At 48.9% G+C, this 20,095-nt stretch overlaps 1 protein-coding gene across 1 annotated transcript in view; it reads left to right on the forward strand.

The window, feature by feature from the left end:
* Positions 1-356: 356 nt before the first annotated feature.
* Positions 357-20,095, forward strand: part of LOC146869332 (FACT complex subunit SPT16-like) — a 251,328-nt gene continuing 231,589 nt past the window's right edge. The window contains exon 1 of the mRNA XM_085650597.1: positions 357-906. Within this exon, the coding sequence (XP_085506723.1) occupies positions 487-906 (420 nt within the window). The 5' untranslated portion in view covers positions 357-486. The remainder of the gene's footprint in view (positions 907-20,095) is intronic.

Here is a 20,095-nt window from a genome sequence, read left to right on the forward strand (position 1 = left end):
CGATTTGTATATTTCCTCCCAATCACTGACTCTGTCGTTTCCCCTTGTTTGCCGTCCGTCTTTCTATTCCATAAAAATTGTATTAAAGTCGTCTCATATTTTTCTCGTGCCCCGTTTATTTTACATCTGATCATCTACATGTGTTACTCTTCCCCGAGGTTGGCATGGCCCGTAAACACTGCTGATGGCAAGGTAAACAACCCCGGCCGTTCAGCGTTTTCCACAGACCTTGGCTGACGGGCGCTACATAGATTTGAACAGAATGTATTCTGTAAACAGCAGCTCTGTTCGGAGCGCGGGTGGCTCTGTCAGACTAAGCCGAGGCAGGGCCGATGTTCGCTTCTCCTCGAGGGGGCGGGGCCGAGAGCATCCGTCCGAGCTGGCCAATGGAGCAGCGCTCCGAAGACTGCCGAAGAGCACGGGATATGGTCCCAAAGGGATACCAGATATTACGCAGCTTACCACATCCTCCTCCTCGGCAGGATCATGGCTTCAGCGAACCAGCTCCAGCGCCTTAAGGAGGAGGCTACGCGCGCTATATGTCTGGATTACTTCACAGACCCCGTGTCCGTGGAGTGTGGACATGTCTTCTGTCTGTCCTGTATCTCTGCCTCCTGGAAGGGGCTGCAGACACACTTCCCGTGTCCCCAGTGTAGAGGAACTTTTTCGAATAAAACCCTCCTCCCTAACAAGCAGCTGGCAAACATGGCCGAACAGTTAAAACAACTTCAGACACAGACCACGGCGACGGCGCCCCAAGAAGCGAAACTGTGCAGCGAACACGAGGAGAAGCTGAAACTGTTCTGTGAGGATGACCAGGAGCCCATCTGCGTCATCTGTCGAGAGTCCAAAGACCACAAGACTCACTGGGCGCGGCCCATTCGCGAAGCTGCCCAGGAGTACAAGGTGAGTCATAGCCCTTGATCCCCACACAATAGGCTTTCCGGGAGCGCACGTGTGGCAGGCGCTCAACGCCCGTTAGGCTACAAGGGCCTAGTCCGCGCCCCCCCCCCCCGCCCACCCCCCACCAGTCTGGCCTGCTGCAGAACCAGCCTTTAGAACGCGGAAAATGTCAGTGCTTTAAGTGGGCCGGTACTCGCCGGTACTTCATAATTTTCTACTTTTGAGTACCAGATCTTTTCCTCGGCTAAGGACAGTACATGCTGTACTCATACTAGCAAACGGGCAGCTGCAGTGGAATGGGAGCGTTCACCAGCGCAGCTTCTGCACGACTGCCATCGCCGCCACTCGGACCCCTTAGCTCCAGTGCAGCTCTACGGGCTCCGGTGGCGCACGCATCTTATGCCACTCTCTCCCCTGTCAGATGCCCCCGCCCTCCAGTGCAGCTCTACGGGCTCCACTACCAATACAACCACCACCACCAATATAACCACCACCACCAATACCACCACCAAACCCACCAACACCCAATACCACCACCATCATCAATACCAGCACCCCCAATATCACCACCAATACCACCACCAATACCACTACCCAATACCACCACCAAAACCACCACAACTAATACCACCACCAATGCCACCAATACCCCCACCACCAATACCAGCACCCATACTACCACCATCACAAACACCACCACCGATAACACCACCAATACCACCACACTACCACCACCACCAATACCTCCACCAATACCATTACAATCAACACCACCAATACCACCACCAATACCACCACCATCATTACCACCAATACCAACATCACCATCAATACCACCAATACCACCACCACAAATACCATCACCATTATTACAACCATCAATACCGCCACCACCAATACCACCAGCACCAATAGAACCATCACCAATACCACCACCAATACCAATACCACCAGCACCAATACCACCCCAATACTTATGCCCCATCAATACCAATACAGCCACCAATACAATCACCAATACCACCACCACCAATACCACCACAACCAATATCCCACCAGCAATATCACCACCACCAATACCGCCACCACCAATACCACCACGACCACCAATACCACCACAACCAATACCACTACCAACACCACCACCACCAATACCACCACGACCAATAACAATACGACTACCACCAACCCTCCACCAATACCAACAGCACAACCACCAATACCACCAATACCACCACCACAAATACCATCACCACTATTACAACCATCAATACCGCCACCACCAATACCACCAGCACCAATACAACCATCCCCAATACCACCACCACCAATACCACCACCACCAATACCACCCCAATACCAATACCCCATTAATACCAATACAACCACCAATACTATCACCAATACCACCTCCACCAATACCACCACAACCAATATCCCACCAGCAATACCACCACCACCAATACCGCCACCACCAATACCACCACGACCAATACCAATATCACCACAAACAATACCACTACCACCAATACCACCACCACCAATAACACCACCAATACGACTACCGCCACCACCTCCACCCATACTAACACCACCACCAATACCACCACCACTATCACTACCACTACAACTTCCACCAATATCACCACCACCAATACCACCACCACAAATACCATCAATACCGCCACCTCCACCACCACCAATACCACCCCCACGTTCAATACCACCAGTACCACCACCAATACCACCCCCACCAATACCTATACCACAAATACTACCACCAATACCACCACCAGTACCACCACCAGTAACAATACCACCATCATTACAAGGGAGAGGATGTGGTCCGTCGGCTTAAACTGCCGACTTTGGTGCCGGAAACTAGGGTTTGAGCCTCGAAGTCGCATCCACATCCTGTGATTCTGGGCAAATCACTTAATCTCCCCGTGCCTGAATGTGTAATGTAAATACGGTGCTCATGTAAAGCGCTCCAATACCTTCGGGTCAAGTTCGCACCATATAAATATGCACAAAAAAAACCACTACCACCACCTGTACTACCACTTCCAATACCCATACCACTAATATCACCTAAAACAATACCAACACCAAAGCCACCACCACCAATACCAACACCAATACCACTACCACCAGTACCACCACCAATGCCACCACCAATACCACCACCACCACCAAGACCACCATCAATACCACCACCAATATCACCACCACCACCAATACCAATACCATCACCACCAAGTATATCAGCACCACCAATACCACCACCAACACCACCACCAATATCACCACCAGTAATACCAACACCAACAATACCACCACCACCAATACCACCACCAATGCTACCACCACCAATGCTACCACCAACTCCACCAATACCACTACCATCAATACCACCACCAGTACCACCACCACCATTACCACTACCAATACCACCACCAATACCACTACCACCACCAATAACACCAATACCACAGACAATACCACCACCACCATTACCAGCACCACCAATATCACCACCAATACCACCACCATCAATATCACCACCAATACCACCAATATCACTAATGCCACCACCACCAATACCACTACCTCCAATACCACTACCAATGCAACCACCACCACCAATATAACCACCCCCACCAATACCACCACCAAACCCACCAACACCCAATACCACCACCATCATCAATACCAGCACCCCCAATATCACCACCAATACCACTACCAATACCACCACCAAAACCACCACAACTAATGTCACCACCAATGCCACCAATACCCCCACCACCAATACCAGCACCACTAATATCACCATCAATACCACCACCCATACTACCACCACCAATACCACCATCACAAACACCACCACCGATAACACCACCAATACCACCACACTACCACTACCACCATCACCACCAATACCACCTCCAATACCACCACCAATACAGCCAGCACCAATTCTACCAATTCTATGAATACCACCACCACCATCAATAACACCACCTCCACCAATACCATTACAATCAACACCACCAATACCACCACCAATATCACCACTATCATCATCAATACCACCAATACCACCACCACAAATACCATCACCATTATTACAACCATCAATACCGCCACCACCAATACCACCAGCACCAATAGAACCATCACCAATACCACCACCTATACCACCAGCACCAATACCACCCCAATACTTATACCCCATCAATATCAATACAGCCATCAATACAATCACCAATACCACCACAACCAATATCCCACCAGCAATATCCCCACCACCAATACCGCCACCACCAATACCACCACGACCACCAATACCACCACAACCAATACCACTACCAACACCACCACCACCAATACCACCACAACCAATAACACCACCAATACGACTACCACCAACCCTCCACCACTACCACCACCACCAATACGAACCACCACTATCACTACCACTACACCTACCACCAAAACCACCAATACCACCACCACAAATGCCATCAATAACGCCACCTCCACCACCACCAATACCACCCCCACGTCCAATACCACCACTACCACCACCAATACCACCCCCACCAATACCTATACCACAAATACTACCACCACCAACAATACCACCACCAGTGCCACCACCAGTAACAATACCACCACCAGTACCAGGGAGAGGATGTGGTCCGTCGGCTTAAACTGCCGACTTTGGTGCAGGAAACCAGGGTTTGAGCCTCAAGGTCGCATCCACATCCTGTGATTCTGGGCAAATCACTTAATCTCCCCGTGCCTGAATGTGTAATGTAAATACGGTGCTCATGTAAAGTGCTCCAATACCTTCGGGTCGAGTTCGCGCCATATAAATATGCACAAAAAAACCCCAGTACCACCACCTGTACTACCACTTCCAATACCAATACCACTAATATCACCTACAACAATACCACCAACAATACCACCATCAATAACACCACCTCCACCACCAAAAATACCACCACCATCTAAACCACCAATACCACTACCACCACCGCCATTACCACCACCAATGCCACCCCAACATCCAATACCACCACCACCAATACCACTACCACCACCGCCATTACCACCACCAATGCCACCCCAACATCCAATACCACCACCACCACCAATACCACCACAACCACCAAAACCACCACCAATGCCACCACCACCAATACCACCACCACTAATACCACCACTGCCAATACCAACACCAATGCCACCACCACCACCAATACCAACACTAATACCACTAATACCACTACCACTACCACCTGTACCACCACCAATACCACCAATGCCACCACCAATACCACCAGCACCAAGACAACCATCAATACCACCACCAATATCACCACCACCACCAATACCATCACCACCAATACCATCACCACCAAGAATATCAGCACCACCAATACCACCACAACACCACCACCAATATCACCACCAGTAATACCACCAAGACCAATACCACCACCACCAATACCACCACCAATGCTACCACCACCAATACCACCAACTCCACCAATACCACTACCATCAATACCACCACCAATACCAATACCACCACCACCACCAGCACCACCAATAACACCACCAATACCACCATCAATATCACCACCAATATCACCAATGCCGAAACCACCAATAACACTACCTCCAATACCACTACCAATACCACCACCACCACCAATATAACTACCACCACCAAACCTACCAACACCCAATACCACCACCATCAATACCAGCACCACCAATATCACCCCAATACCACCACCAATACCACTACCAATACCACCACCAATACCACCACAACTAATACCACCACCAATGCCACCAATACCCCCACCACCACCAATATCACCACCACTAATATCACCATCAATACCACCACCCATACTACCACCACCAATACCACCATCACAAACACCACCACAGATAACACCACCAATATCACCACACTACCACTATCACCACCACCAATACCACCTCCAATACCACCACCAATACAGCCAGCACCAATTCTACCAATTCTATGAATACCACCACCACCATCAATAACACCACCTCCACCAAGACCATTACAATCAACACCACCAATACCACTACCATCATTACCACCAATACCAACATCACCATCAATACCACAAATACCACCACCCCAAATACCATCACCATTATTACAACCATCAATACTGCCACCACCAATACCACTAGCACCAATACAACCATCACCAATACCACCACCACCAATACCAATCCCACCAGCACCAATACCACCCCAATACTTATACCCCATCAATATCAATACAGCCACCAATACCACCACCGCCAATAACACCACAACCAATATCCCACCACCAATACCACTACCACCAATACCACCACGACCACCAATACCAATACCACCACAACCAATACCACTACCAACACCACCACCTCCAATAACACCACCAATACGACTACCACCACCACCTCCACCACTACCAACACCACCACCAATAACACCACCAATACGACCACCACTATCACTACCGATACCTATACCACAAATACTACCACCAATACCACCACCACCAATACCACCACCAGTGCCACCACCAGTACCAATATGACCAACAGTACCAATACCACCACCTTTACTACCACTTCCAATACCACTAATATCACCTACAAAAATACCACCAACACCATCAATAACACCACCTCCACCACCACAAATACCACCACCAATACCACTACCACCACCATTACCACCACCAAAGCCACCCCAACATCCAATACCACCACCACCAATGCCACCACCACCAATACCACCGCCACCAACACCACCACCAAAACTACCACTGCCAATACCAACACCAATGCCACCACCATCAATGCCAACACCAATGCCACCAATACCACTACCACCAGTACCACCACCAATACCACCAATGCCACCACCAATAACACAACCACCAAGACCACCATCAATACCACCACCAATATCACCACCATCACCAATACCATCACCACCAACAATATCAGTACCACCAATACCACCACCACCACCACCAGTACCACCACCAGCAATACCACCAACACCAACAATACCACCACCACCACCAATGCTACCACCAGTAATACCACCAACTCCACCATACCACTACCATCAATACCACCACAAATACCACCAATACCACTACCAACACCACAACTACCACCAATACCACCACCACCACCAATACCACCAATACCACAGACAACACCAATACCACCACCACCACCATTACCAGCACCACCAATATCACCACCAATACCACCACCAATACCACCACCATCAATATCACCCCAATACCACCAATATCTTCACCAATGCCACCACCACCAATACCACTACCTCCAATACCACTACCAATACAACCACCACCACCAATACCACCACCAAACCCACCAACACCCAATACCACCATCATCACCAAAACCAGCACCACCAATATCACCACCAATACTACCGCCACCAATACCACTATAATACCACCACCAATACCACCACAACTGATACCACCACCAAAGCCACCAATACCCCCACCACCACCAATACCAGCACCACTAATATCACCATCAATACCACCACCCATACTACCACCACCAATACTACCACCAGTACCACTATCATAAATACCACCACCAATAACACCACCAGTACCACCACACTACCACTACCAGCACCACCAATACCACCTCCAATATCACCACCAATACAGCCACACCAATTCTGCCAATACTATGAATACCACCACCACCATCAATAACACCACCTCCACCAATACCACTACAATCAACACCACCAATACCACCAACAATACCACTACCACCTCCATGATTACCACCACGACCAATACCACCTCCAATACCACCACCACCACCAATACCACCACCACCATCAATACCACCACTTCCACCACCACCAATGCCACCAACACCACCACCAATACCACCACAACCAACACCACCACCAATACCACCACCAGAACCAGTACCACCACCAGAACCAGTACCAACCACCATTACCAATACCGACACCGGTACACAACCTCCAATACCAATATCACCACCACCAATACCACTAATATCACCACCACCAATACCACCACCACAAATACGAACACCAATATCACCACCACCAGCAATCTCAGCACCGCTAATACCACCACCACCAATACCACCACCACCAACTCTACCAATACAACTAACACCAATACCACCACTAATACCACCACCAATACCACCACCATCAATACAACTACCAATACCACCACCACCACCACCAATACCACCGACACCACTACCAATACCAGCACCACAAATATCACCACCATCCCCACAACCACCTCCACCAATACCTCCCCCAATACCACCACCACTAATATCACCACCAATACCACCATCACAAACACAACCAACAGTACCACCGCACTACCACTACTACCACCACCAATCCCACCACTACCAATACCACCACCAATACCATCACCACCAATGCCGCCACCACCACCACCAATACCACCTCCATCACCACCAATACCACCTCCACCACCACCAATACCACCACCAATACCTCCACCACCATCAACAATACCACTACCATCACCACCATTACCACCACCACCAATACCACCCCAACATCCAATTCCACCACCACCAATACCTCTACCACAAATACCACCATCAATACCACCACATCCACCACCACCAATACCACCACCAATGCCACCACCACCAATACCGCCAACATCACCAACAATACCACCACCACCAATACCACCATCAATAATCCACAACCAGCACCACTAGTACCACTGCCAATACCAAGGCCACCACCAATACCATGACCACCAATACCAGCACCACCAATACAACCACCAGCACCACTAATATCACCAATACCACCGTCACCATGAATATTACCACCAATATCAACATCACCATGAATACCACCAATACCACCACTAATTCCACCACCACCAATTCCACCACCACAATATGACCACCACCAATACCAACACCGCCATCAACACCACAACCGCCAATACCACCACCACAAATACCACTATCACCACTAATACAACCACCAATACCACTACCACCAGTACTACCACCAATACCACCAATGCCACCACCAATAACACCACCACTTATACCACCATCACCAATACCACCAACACCAATACCACCACCACTAGTACCAATACCACCCCCAATACCAATACCTCAGCAATACCAATACAACCACCAATACCACCAATACCACCACGACCCCCAATATCACCACCACCAATATCACCACCACCAACTCTACCAATACAACTAACACCAATACCACCACTAATACCACCACCAATACCACCACCATCAATACAACTACCAATACCACCACCACCACCACCACCAATACCACCGACACCACTACCAATACCAGCACCACAAATATCACCACCATCCCCACAACCACCTCCACCAATACCACCCCCAATACCACCACCACTAATATCACCACCAATACCACCATCACAAACACAACCAACCGTACCACCGCACTACCACTACTACCACCACCAATCCCACCACTACCAATACCACCACCAATACCATCACCACCAATACCGCCACCACCACCACCAATACCACCTCCACCACCACCAATACCACCTCCACCACCACCAATACCACCACCAATACCTCCACCACCATCAACAATACCACTACCATCACCACCATTACCACCACCACCAATACCACCCCAACATCCAATTCCACCACCACCAATACCTCTACCACAAATACCACCATCAATACCACCACATCCACCACCACCAATACCACCACCAATGCCACCACCACCAATACCGCCAACATCACCAACAATACCACCACCACCACTACCAATACCACCACCACCAATACCACCATAAATAATCCACAACCAGCACCACTAGTACCACTGCCAATACCAAGGCCACCACCAATACCACGACCACCAATACCAGCACCACCAATACAACCACCAGCACCACTAATATCACCAATACCACCGTCACCATCAATATTACCACCAATATCAACATCACCATGAATACCACCAATACCACCACTAATTCCACCACCACCAATTCCACCACCACAATATGACCACCACCAATACCAACACCACCATCAACACCACAACCGCCAATACCACCACCACAAATACCACTATCACCACTAATACAACCACCAATACCACTACCACCAGTACTACCACCAATACCACCAATGCCACCACCAATAACACCACCACTTATACCACCATCACCAATACCACCAACACCAATACCACCAATACCACCGACACCACTACCACCAATACCACCGACACCACTACCAATACCAGCACCACAAATATCACCACCATCCCCACAACCACCTTCACCAATACCACCCCCAATACCACCACCACTAATATCACCACCAATACCACTATCACAAACACAACCAACAGTACCACCGCACTACCACTACTACCACCACCAATCCCACCACTACCAATCCCACCACTACCAATACCACCACCAATACCATCACCACCAATACCGCCACCACCACCACCAATACCACCTCCACCACCACCAATACCTCCACCACCATCAACAATACCACTACCATCACTACCATCACCACCATTACCACCACCACCAATACCACCCCAACATCCAATTCCACCACCACCAATACCTCTACCACAAATACCACCATCAATACCACCACATCCACCACCACCAATACCACCACCAATGCCACCACCACCAATACCGCCAACATCACCAACAATACCACCACCACCACTACCAATACCACCACCACCAATACCACCATCAATAATCCACAACCAGCACCACTAGTACCACTGCCAATACCAAGGCCACCACCAATACCACGACCACCAATACCAGCACCACCAATACAACCACCAGCACCACTAATATCACCAATACCACCGTCACCATCAATATTACCACCAATATCAACATCACCATGAATACCACCAATACACCACTAATTCCACCACCACCAATTCCACCACCACAATATGACCACCACCACTACCAACACCACCTCCACCACCACCAATACACCACCAATAACACCACCAATATGACCACCACTACCATCAATACCACCACCATCAACACCATCAGTACCACTACAACTACCACCAATGCTACCACCACCAATACCACCACCACCAATACCTATGCCACAAATAATACCACTAATACCACCACCACCAATGCCACTACCAGTACCAATACCACCACCATTACCAACACCCCTACCTGTACCACCACCTCCAATACTAATATCACTACCACCAATACCACTAATTTCACCACCACTAACACCACCACCACCACCAATACCCTCAACAATACACCAACTATACCACCACCACCATCAATAGCACCACTTCCACCACTACCATTACCACCACCATCAACACCACCAATACTACCACCAATACCACTACCACCACCACCAATACCACCACCACCAATACCACCCCAACGTCCAATACCACCACCACCAATACCACCACAAATACCACCACCACCATACCACCACCACCGTCCAACACCACTACTAATACCACCAACACCACAAATACCACCACCAATACCACCAATACCACCAACACCACCAACTCCACCAATACAACAACCACCAATACCATACTGAATACGATCACCACCAATACCACCATTACCAGCACCACCAATATCACAACAAATACCACCACCAATACCACCACCACCAATACCACCACCAATACCACCAACAATACCACCACCAATACCTCTACCAATACCAGCACCACCAATATCACCACCAATACCACCACCACCATCACTACCTATTCCACCACCAATACCACCACCTGTAATACCACAAGTAACACCCCCACCACCACCAATACCAGCACCACTAATATCACCACCAACACCATCACAAACACCATCACCAATAACACCACTACTGCCACCACCATTACCATGACCACCAATACCACCCCAACGTCCAATACTGCCACCACCAATACCTCTACCACAAATACCACTACCAATTACACCACCACCATCAATACCACCACCTCCATCACCACCACCAATGTCACCACCACCAATACAATCACCATCAATATCACCACCACCACCAATACCAACATCACCATCAATACCACCAATACCACTACCAATACCACCACTAATTCCACCACCACCACCAATACCACCACCACCAATATCGCCACCACCAATACCAACACCACCACCATCACCACAACCACCAATACCACCACCACAAATACCACCATCACCACTAATACAACCACCAATACCACTACCACCAGTACCACCACCAATGCCACCATCAATACCACAACCACCAATACCGCCACCACCAATACCACCACCACCAATACCGCCACCAGCACCACCACCACCTTCAATAACACCACCTACACCACCACCAATACCACCAACACCACCAATACCACCACTAATACTACTACCACCATTACCACCACCACCAATACCACCCCAACGTCCAATACCACCACCAATATGTCTACCACAAATACCGCCACCAATACCACCATCAATACCACCACCACAAATTCCACCACCACCTATACCACCAACACACAACACCAATACGACTGCCACCAATACCACCACCAATACCAACACCACTAATACCTAAACCAATACCACCACCACCAATACCTACACCGATAGCACCACCACCAATACCACCATCACTAATCCAAAACCAGCACCACTAGTACCACTGCCAATACCAATGCCACCACCAATACCACCACCACCAATACCACCACCACTAATATCACCACCACCAATACCATCACCACCACCATCACCACAACCACCAATACCAACACTACAAATACCACCATCACCACTAATACAACCACCAGTACCACCACCATTACCACCAATGTCACCACCAATGCCACCACCAATACCACAATCACCAATACCACCAATACCACCACCACCAATACCACCACCACCACCAATACCACCACCACCACCAGTACCACCCCCAATACCAATACCTCATCAACAACAATACAACCACTAATACTATCACCAATACCACCACCACCAATATCCCACCACCAGTACCGCTACCACCAATACCACCATGACAACCAATACCACCATGACCACCAATACCACCACCACCAATACCAATATCATCACCACCAATACCACCACCATTACCAATGCCACCACCAGTACCAATACCCCCACCAACCTCCAACTACAACCACCACCAATACCAGTACCACCACCACCAATACCACCATTAATACCACCAGTACCAATACCAATACTACCACTAATACCACCAATACCACCACCAACAGTGCTACTACCACAAATACACCACCACCAATACCTCCACCACCATCACCAATACCACCACCAATACCAATACCACCACCACCAATACCACCATCAGTACCAATACCAATGCAACCAGCAGTAATACCACCACCAATATTACCACACCAATTCCACCACCACCGATACCACCACCAATATCACCTCCACCAATACCACCACCACCACCAATACCGCCACTACCACCACCAATACCACCACCATCAGTACCAATACCAAGGCAACCACCAGCACTAATACCTCCACCAATATTATCACACCAACAATACCACCACCACTGATACCACCACCAATACCACCACCACCAATACCCCACCACTAAGACCACCACCATCAAAACGAATTATACCACCAATACTAATACCACCACCACCAATACCAGTACCACCAATACCACTAACAATACCACCACCACCAATACCAGTACCACCCCCACCAATACCAAAACTGCCACCAATACCACCACCACCAGTACCAGCACCACCAATACCAATACTGCCACCATCACTACCAATACCACCGACACCACCAATACCACCACCAATACCACAAATATCACCACCAATACCACCACCACCAATTCTACGAACACCACCAATCCCACCACCACCAATACCACTAAAAATATCACCACCACCAATATCAACACCAGTACCACCACCACCACCAACATCACTACCTATACCACTACCAATACCACCACCACTAATACCACCACCAATACCCCCACCGCCACTAATACCAGCACCACTAATATATCAACCAATACCACCAATGCACCACCACCAATCCCACCATCACAAACACCACCACCAATCACACCACCAATACCACTGCACCACCAACAATTGCACCACCACCTATACCACCACAAATACCACCACCACTAATACTGCCACCACCACCAATACCACCACCACCATCAATAACACCACCTCCACCACCACCAATACCACCATTAATACCACCACCATTAACACCACCAATACCACCACCAATACCTGTATCGCAGCCACCATTACCACCACCACCAATACCACCCCAACATCCAATACTGCCACCACCAATACCTCTACCACAAATACCATCACCAATACAACCACCACCACCAATGTCACTACCACCACCAATACCGCCACCACCATTAGCACCACCAATACCAACACCAATGCCACCACCACCAATACCACCGCCACCAACACCACCACCAAAACCACCACTGCCAATACCAACACCAATGCCACCACCATCAATGCCAACACCAATGCCACCAATACCAAGTACCACCACCAATACCACCAATGCCACCACCAATAACACCACCACCAAGACCACCATCAATACCACCACCAATATCACCACCATCACCAACACCATCACCACCAACAATATCAGTACCACCAATACCACCACCACCAGTACCACCACCAGCAATACCACCAACACCAACAATACCACCACCACCACCAATGCTACCACCAACTCCACCATACCACTACCATCAATACCACCACAAATACCACCAATACCACTACCAACACCACGACCACCACCAATACCACCACCACCACCAATACCACCAATACCACAGACAACACCAATACCACCACCACCACCATTACCAGCACCACCAATATCACCACCATCAATATCACCACCAATACCACCAATATCTTCAACAATGCCACCACCACCAATACCACTACCTCCAATACCACTACAACCACCACCACCAATACCACCACCAAACCCACCAACACCCAATGCCACCACCATCACCAATACCAGCACCACCAATATCACCACCAATACTACCGCCACCAATACCACTATAATACCACCACCAATAGCACCACAACTGATACCACCACCAAAGCCACCAATACCCCCACCAATACCAGCACCACTAATATCACCATCAATACCACCACCCATACTACCACCACCAAAACTACCACCAGTACCACTATCATAAATACCACCACCAATAACACCACCAGTACCACCACACTACCACTACCAGCACCACCAATACCACCTCCAATATCACCACCAATACAGCCACACCAATTCTGCCAATACTATGAATACCACCACCACCATCTATAACACCACCTCCACCAATACCACTACAATCAACACCACCAATACCACCACCAATACCACTACCACCTCCATGATTACCACCACAACCAATACCACCTCCAATACCACCAACAGCACCAATACCACCATCAAAACCACCACTTCCACCACCACCAATGCCACCAACACCACCACCAATACCACCACAACTAACACCACCACCAATACCACCACCAGAACCAGTACCACCACCAGAACCAGTACCAACCACCATTACCAATACCGACACCGGTACACAACCTCCAATATCACCAATACCACTAATATCACCACCACCAATACCACCACCACAAATACCAACACCAATATCACCACCACCAGCAATCTCAGCACCGCTAATACCACCACCACCAATACCACCACCACCAACTCCACCAATACAACTAACACCAATACCACCACTAATACCACCACCAATACCACCACCATCAATACAACTACCAATACCACCACCACCACCAATACCACCGACACCACTTCCAATACCAGCACCACAAATATCACCACCATCCCCACAACCACCTCCACCAATACCACCCCCAATACCACCACCACTAATATCACCACCAATACCACCATCACAAACACAACCAACAGTACCACCGCACTACCACTACTACCACCACCAATCCCACCACTACTAAACCCACCACCACCAATACCATCACCACCAATACTGCCACCACCACCACCAATACCTCCACCACCATCAACAATACCACTACCATCACCACCATTACCACCACCACCAATACCACCCCATCATCCAATTCCACCACCACCAATACCTCTACCACAAATACCACCATCAATACCACCACATCCACCACCACCAATACCACCACCAATGCCACCACCACCAATACCGCCAACATCACCAACAATACCACCACCACCACTACCAATACCACCACCACCAATACCACCATCAATAATCCACAACCAGCACCACTAGTACCACTGCCAATACCAAGGCCACCACCAATACCACGACCACCAATACCAGCACCACCAATACAACCACCAGCACCACTAATATCACCAATACCACCGTCACCATCAATATTACCACCAATATCAACATCACCATGAATACCACCAATACCACCACTAATTCCACCACCACCAATTCCACCACCACAATATGACCACCACCAATACCAACACCACCATCAACACCACAACCGCCAATACCACCACCACAAATACCACTATCACCACTAATACAACCACCAATACCACTACCACCAGTACTACCACCAGTACCACCAATGCCACCACCAATAACATCACCACTTATACCACCATCACCAATACCACCAACACCAATACCACCACCACTAGTACCAATACCACCCCAATACCAATACCTCAGCAATACCAATACAACCACCAATACCACCAATACCACCACCAATACCACCACAACCCCCAATATCACCACCACCAATATCACCACCACCAATACCAGTACGAGCACCACCAATACCACTACCAACACCACCTCCACCACCACCAATACCACCACCAATAACACCACCAATATGACCACCACTACCATCAATAGCACCACCATCAACACCATCAATACCACTACAACTACCACCAATGCTACCACCACCAATACCACCCCCACTTCCAATACCACCACCACCAATGCCACCCCCACCAATACCTATGCCACAAATATTACCACTAATACCACCACCACCAATGCCACTGCCAGTACCAATACCACCACCATTACTAACACCACTACCTGTACCACCACCTCCAATACTAATATCACTACTACCAATACCACTAATTTCACCAATACCACCACCACCACCAATACCCTCAACAATACACCAACTATACCACCACCACCATCAATAGCACCACTTCCACCACTACCATTACCACCACCATCAATACAACTACCAATACCACCACCAATACCACCGACACCACTACCAATACCAGCACCACAAATATCACCGCCATCCCCACAACCACCTCCACCAATACCACCCCCAATACCACCACCACTAATATCACCACCAATACCACCATCACAAACACAACCAACAGTACCACCGCACTACCACTACTACCACCACCAATCCCACCACTACCAATCCCACCACTACCAATACCACCACCAATACCATCACCACCAATACCGCCACCACCACCACCAATACCACCACCACCAATACCACCACCAATACCTCCACCACCATCAACAATATCACTACCATCACCACCATTACCACCACGACCAATACCACCCCAACATCCAATTCCACCACCACCAATACCTCTACCAGAAATACCACCATCAATACCACCACATCCACCACCACCAATACCACCACCAATGCCACCACCACCAATACCGCCAACATCACCAACAATACCACCACCACCACCACTACCAATACCACCATCAATAATCCACAACCAGCACCACTAGTACCACTGCCAATACCAAGGCCACCACCAATACCACGACCACCAATACCAGCACCACCAATACAACCACCAGCACCACTAATATCACCAACACCAATACCACCGTCACCATCAATATTACCACCAATATCAACATCACCATGAATACCACTAATACCACCACTAATTCCACCACCAATTCCACCACCACCAATATGACCACCACCACTACCAACACCACCAATACACCACCAATAACACCACCAATATGACCACCACTACCATCAATACCACCACCATCAACACCATCAATACCACTACAACTACCACTAATGCTACCACCACCAATACCACCCCCACTTCCAATACCACCACCACCAATACCACCCCACCAATACCTATGCCACAAATAATACCACTAATACCACCACCACCAATGCCACTACCAGTACCAATACCACCACCATTACCAACACCCCTACCTGTACCACCACCTCCAATACTAATATCACTACCACCAATACCACTAATTTCACCACCACCAATACCACCACCACCACCAATACCCTCAACAATACACCAACTATACCACCACCACCATCAATAGCACCACTTCCACCACTACCATTACCACCACCATCAACACCACCGATACTACCACCAATACCACTACCACCACCACCAATACCACCCCAACGACAATACCACCACCACCAATACCACCACCAATACCGCCACCACCAATACTACCACAAATACCACCACCACCATACCACCACCACCACCACCACCAATACCATCACCACCACCAACGTCCAACACCACTACTAATACCACCAACACCACAAATACCACCACCAATGCCACCAATACCACCAACTCCACAATACAACAACCACCAATACCATAATGAATACGATCACCACCAATACCACCATTACCAGCACCACCAATATCACAACGAATACCACCACCAATACCACCACCACCAATACCACCACCAATACCACCAACACCAACAATACCACCACCAATACCTCTACCAATACCACCACCAATACCAGCACCACCAATATCACCACCAATACCACCACCACCAACATTACTACCTATTCCACCACCAATACCACCACCTGTAATACCACCAGTAACACCCCCACCACCACCAATACCAGCACCACTAATATCACCACCAACACCACCAATACCACCATCACAAACACCATCACCAATAACACCACTACTGCCACCACCATTACCATGACCACCAATACCACCCCAACGTCCAATGCCGCCACCACCAATACCTCTACCACAAATACCACTACCAATTACACCACCACCATCAATACCACCACCTCCACCACCACCAATGTCACCACCACCAATACAACCACCATCAATATCACCACCACCACCACCACCAATACCAACATCACCATCAATACCACCAATACCACTACCAATACCACCACTAATTCCACCACCACCACCAATACAACCACCATCAATATCACCACCACTACCACCACCAATACCAACATCACCATCAATACCACCAATACCACTACCAATACCACCACTAATTCCACCACCACCACCAATACCACCACCACCAATATCGCCACCACCAATACCAACACCACCACCATCACCACAACCACCAATACCACCACCACAAATACCACCATCACCACTAATACAACCACCAATACCACTACCACCAGTACCACCACCAATGCCACCATCAATACCACAACCACCAATACCGCCACCAGCAATACAACCACCACCAATACCGCCACCAGCACTACCACCACCTTCAATAACACCACCTACACCACCACCAATACCACCAACACCACCAATACCACCACTAATACCACTACCACCATTACCACCACCACCAATAACACCCCAACGTCCAATACCACCACGAATATGTCTACCACAAATACCGCCACCAATACCACCATCAATACCACCACCACAAATTCCACCATCACCTATACCACCAACACACAACACCAATACGACTGCCACCAATACCACCACCAATACCAACA

The sequence above is a fragment of the Triturus cristatus genome, chromosome 1_1 (genome assembly GCF_964204655.1).
Source record: "Triturus cristatus chromosome 1_1, aTriCri1.1, whole genome shotgun sequence".
NCBI lineage: Eukaryota > Metazoa > Chordata > Amphibia > Caudata > Salamandridae > Triturus > Triturus cristatus.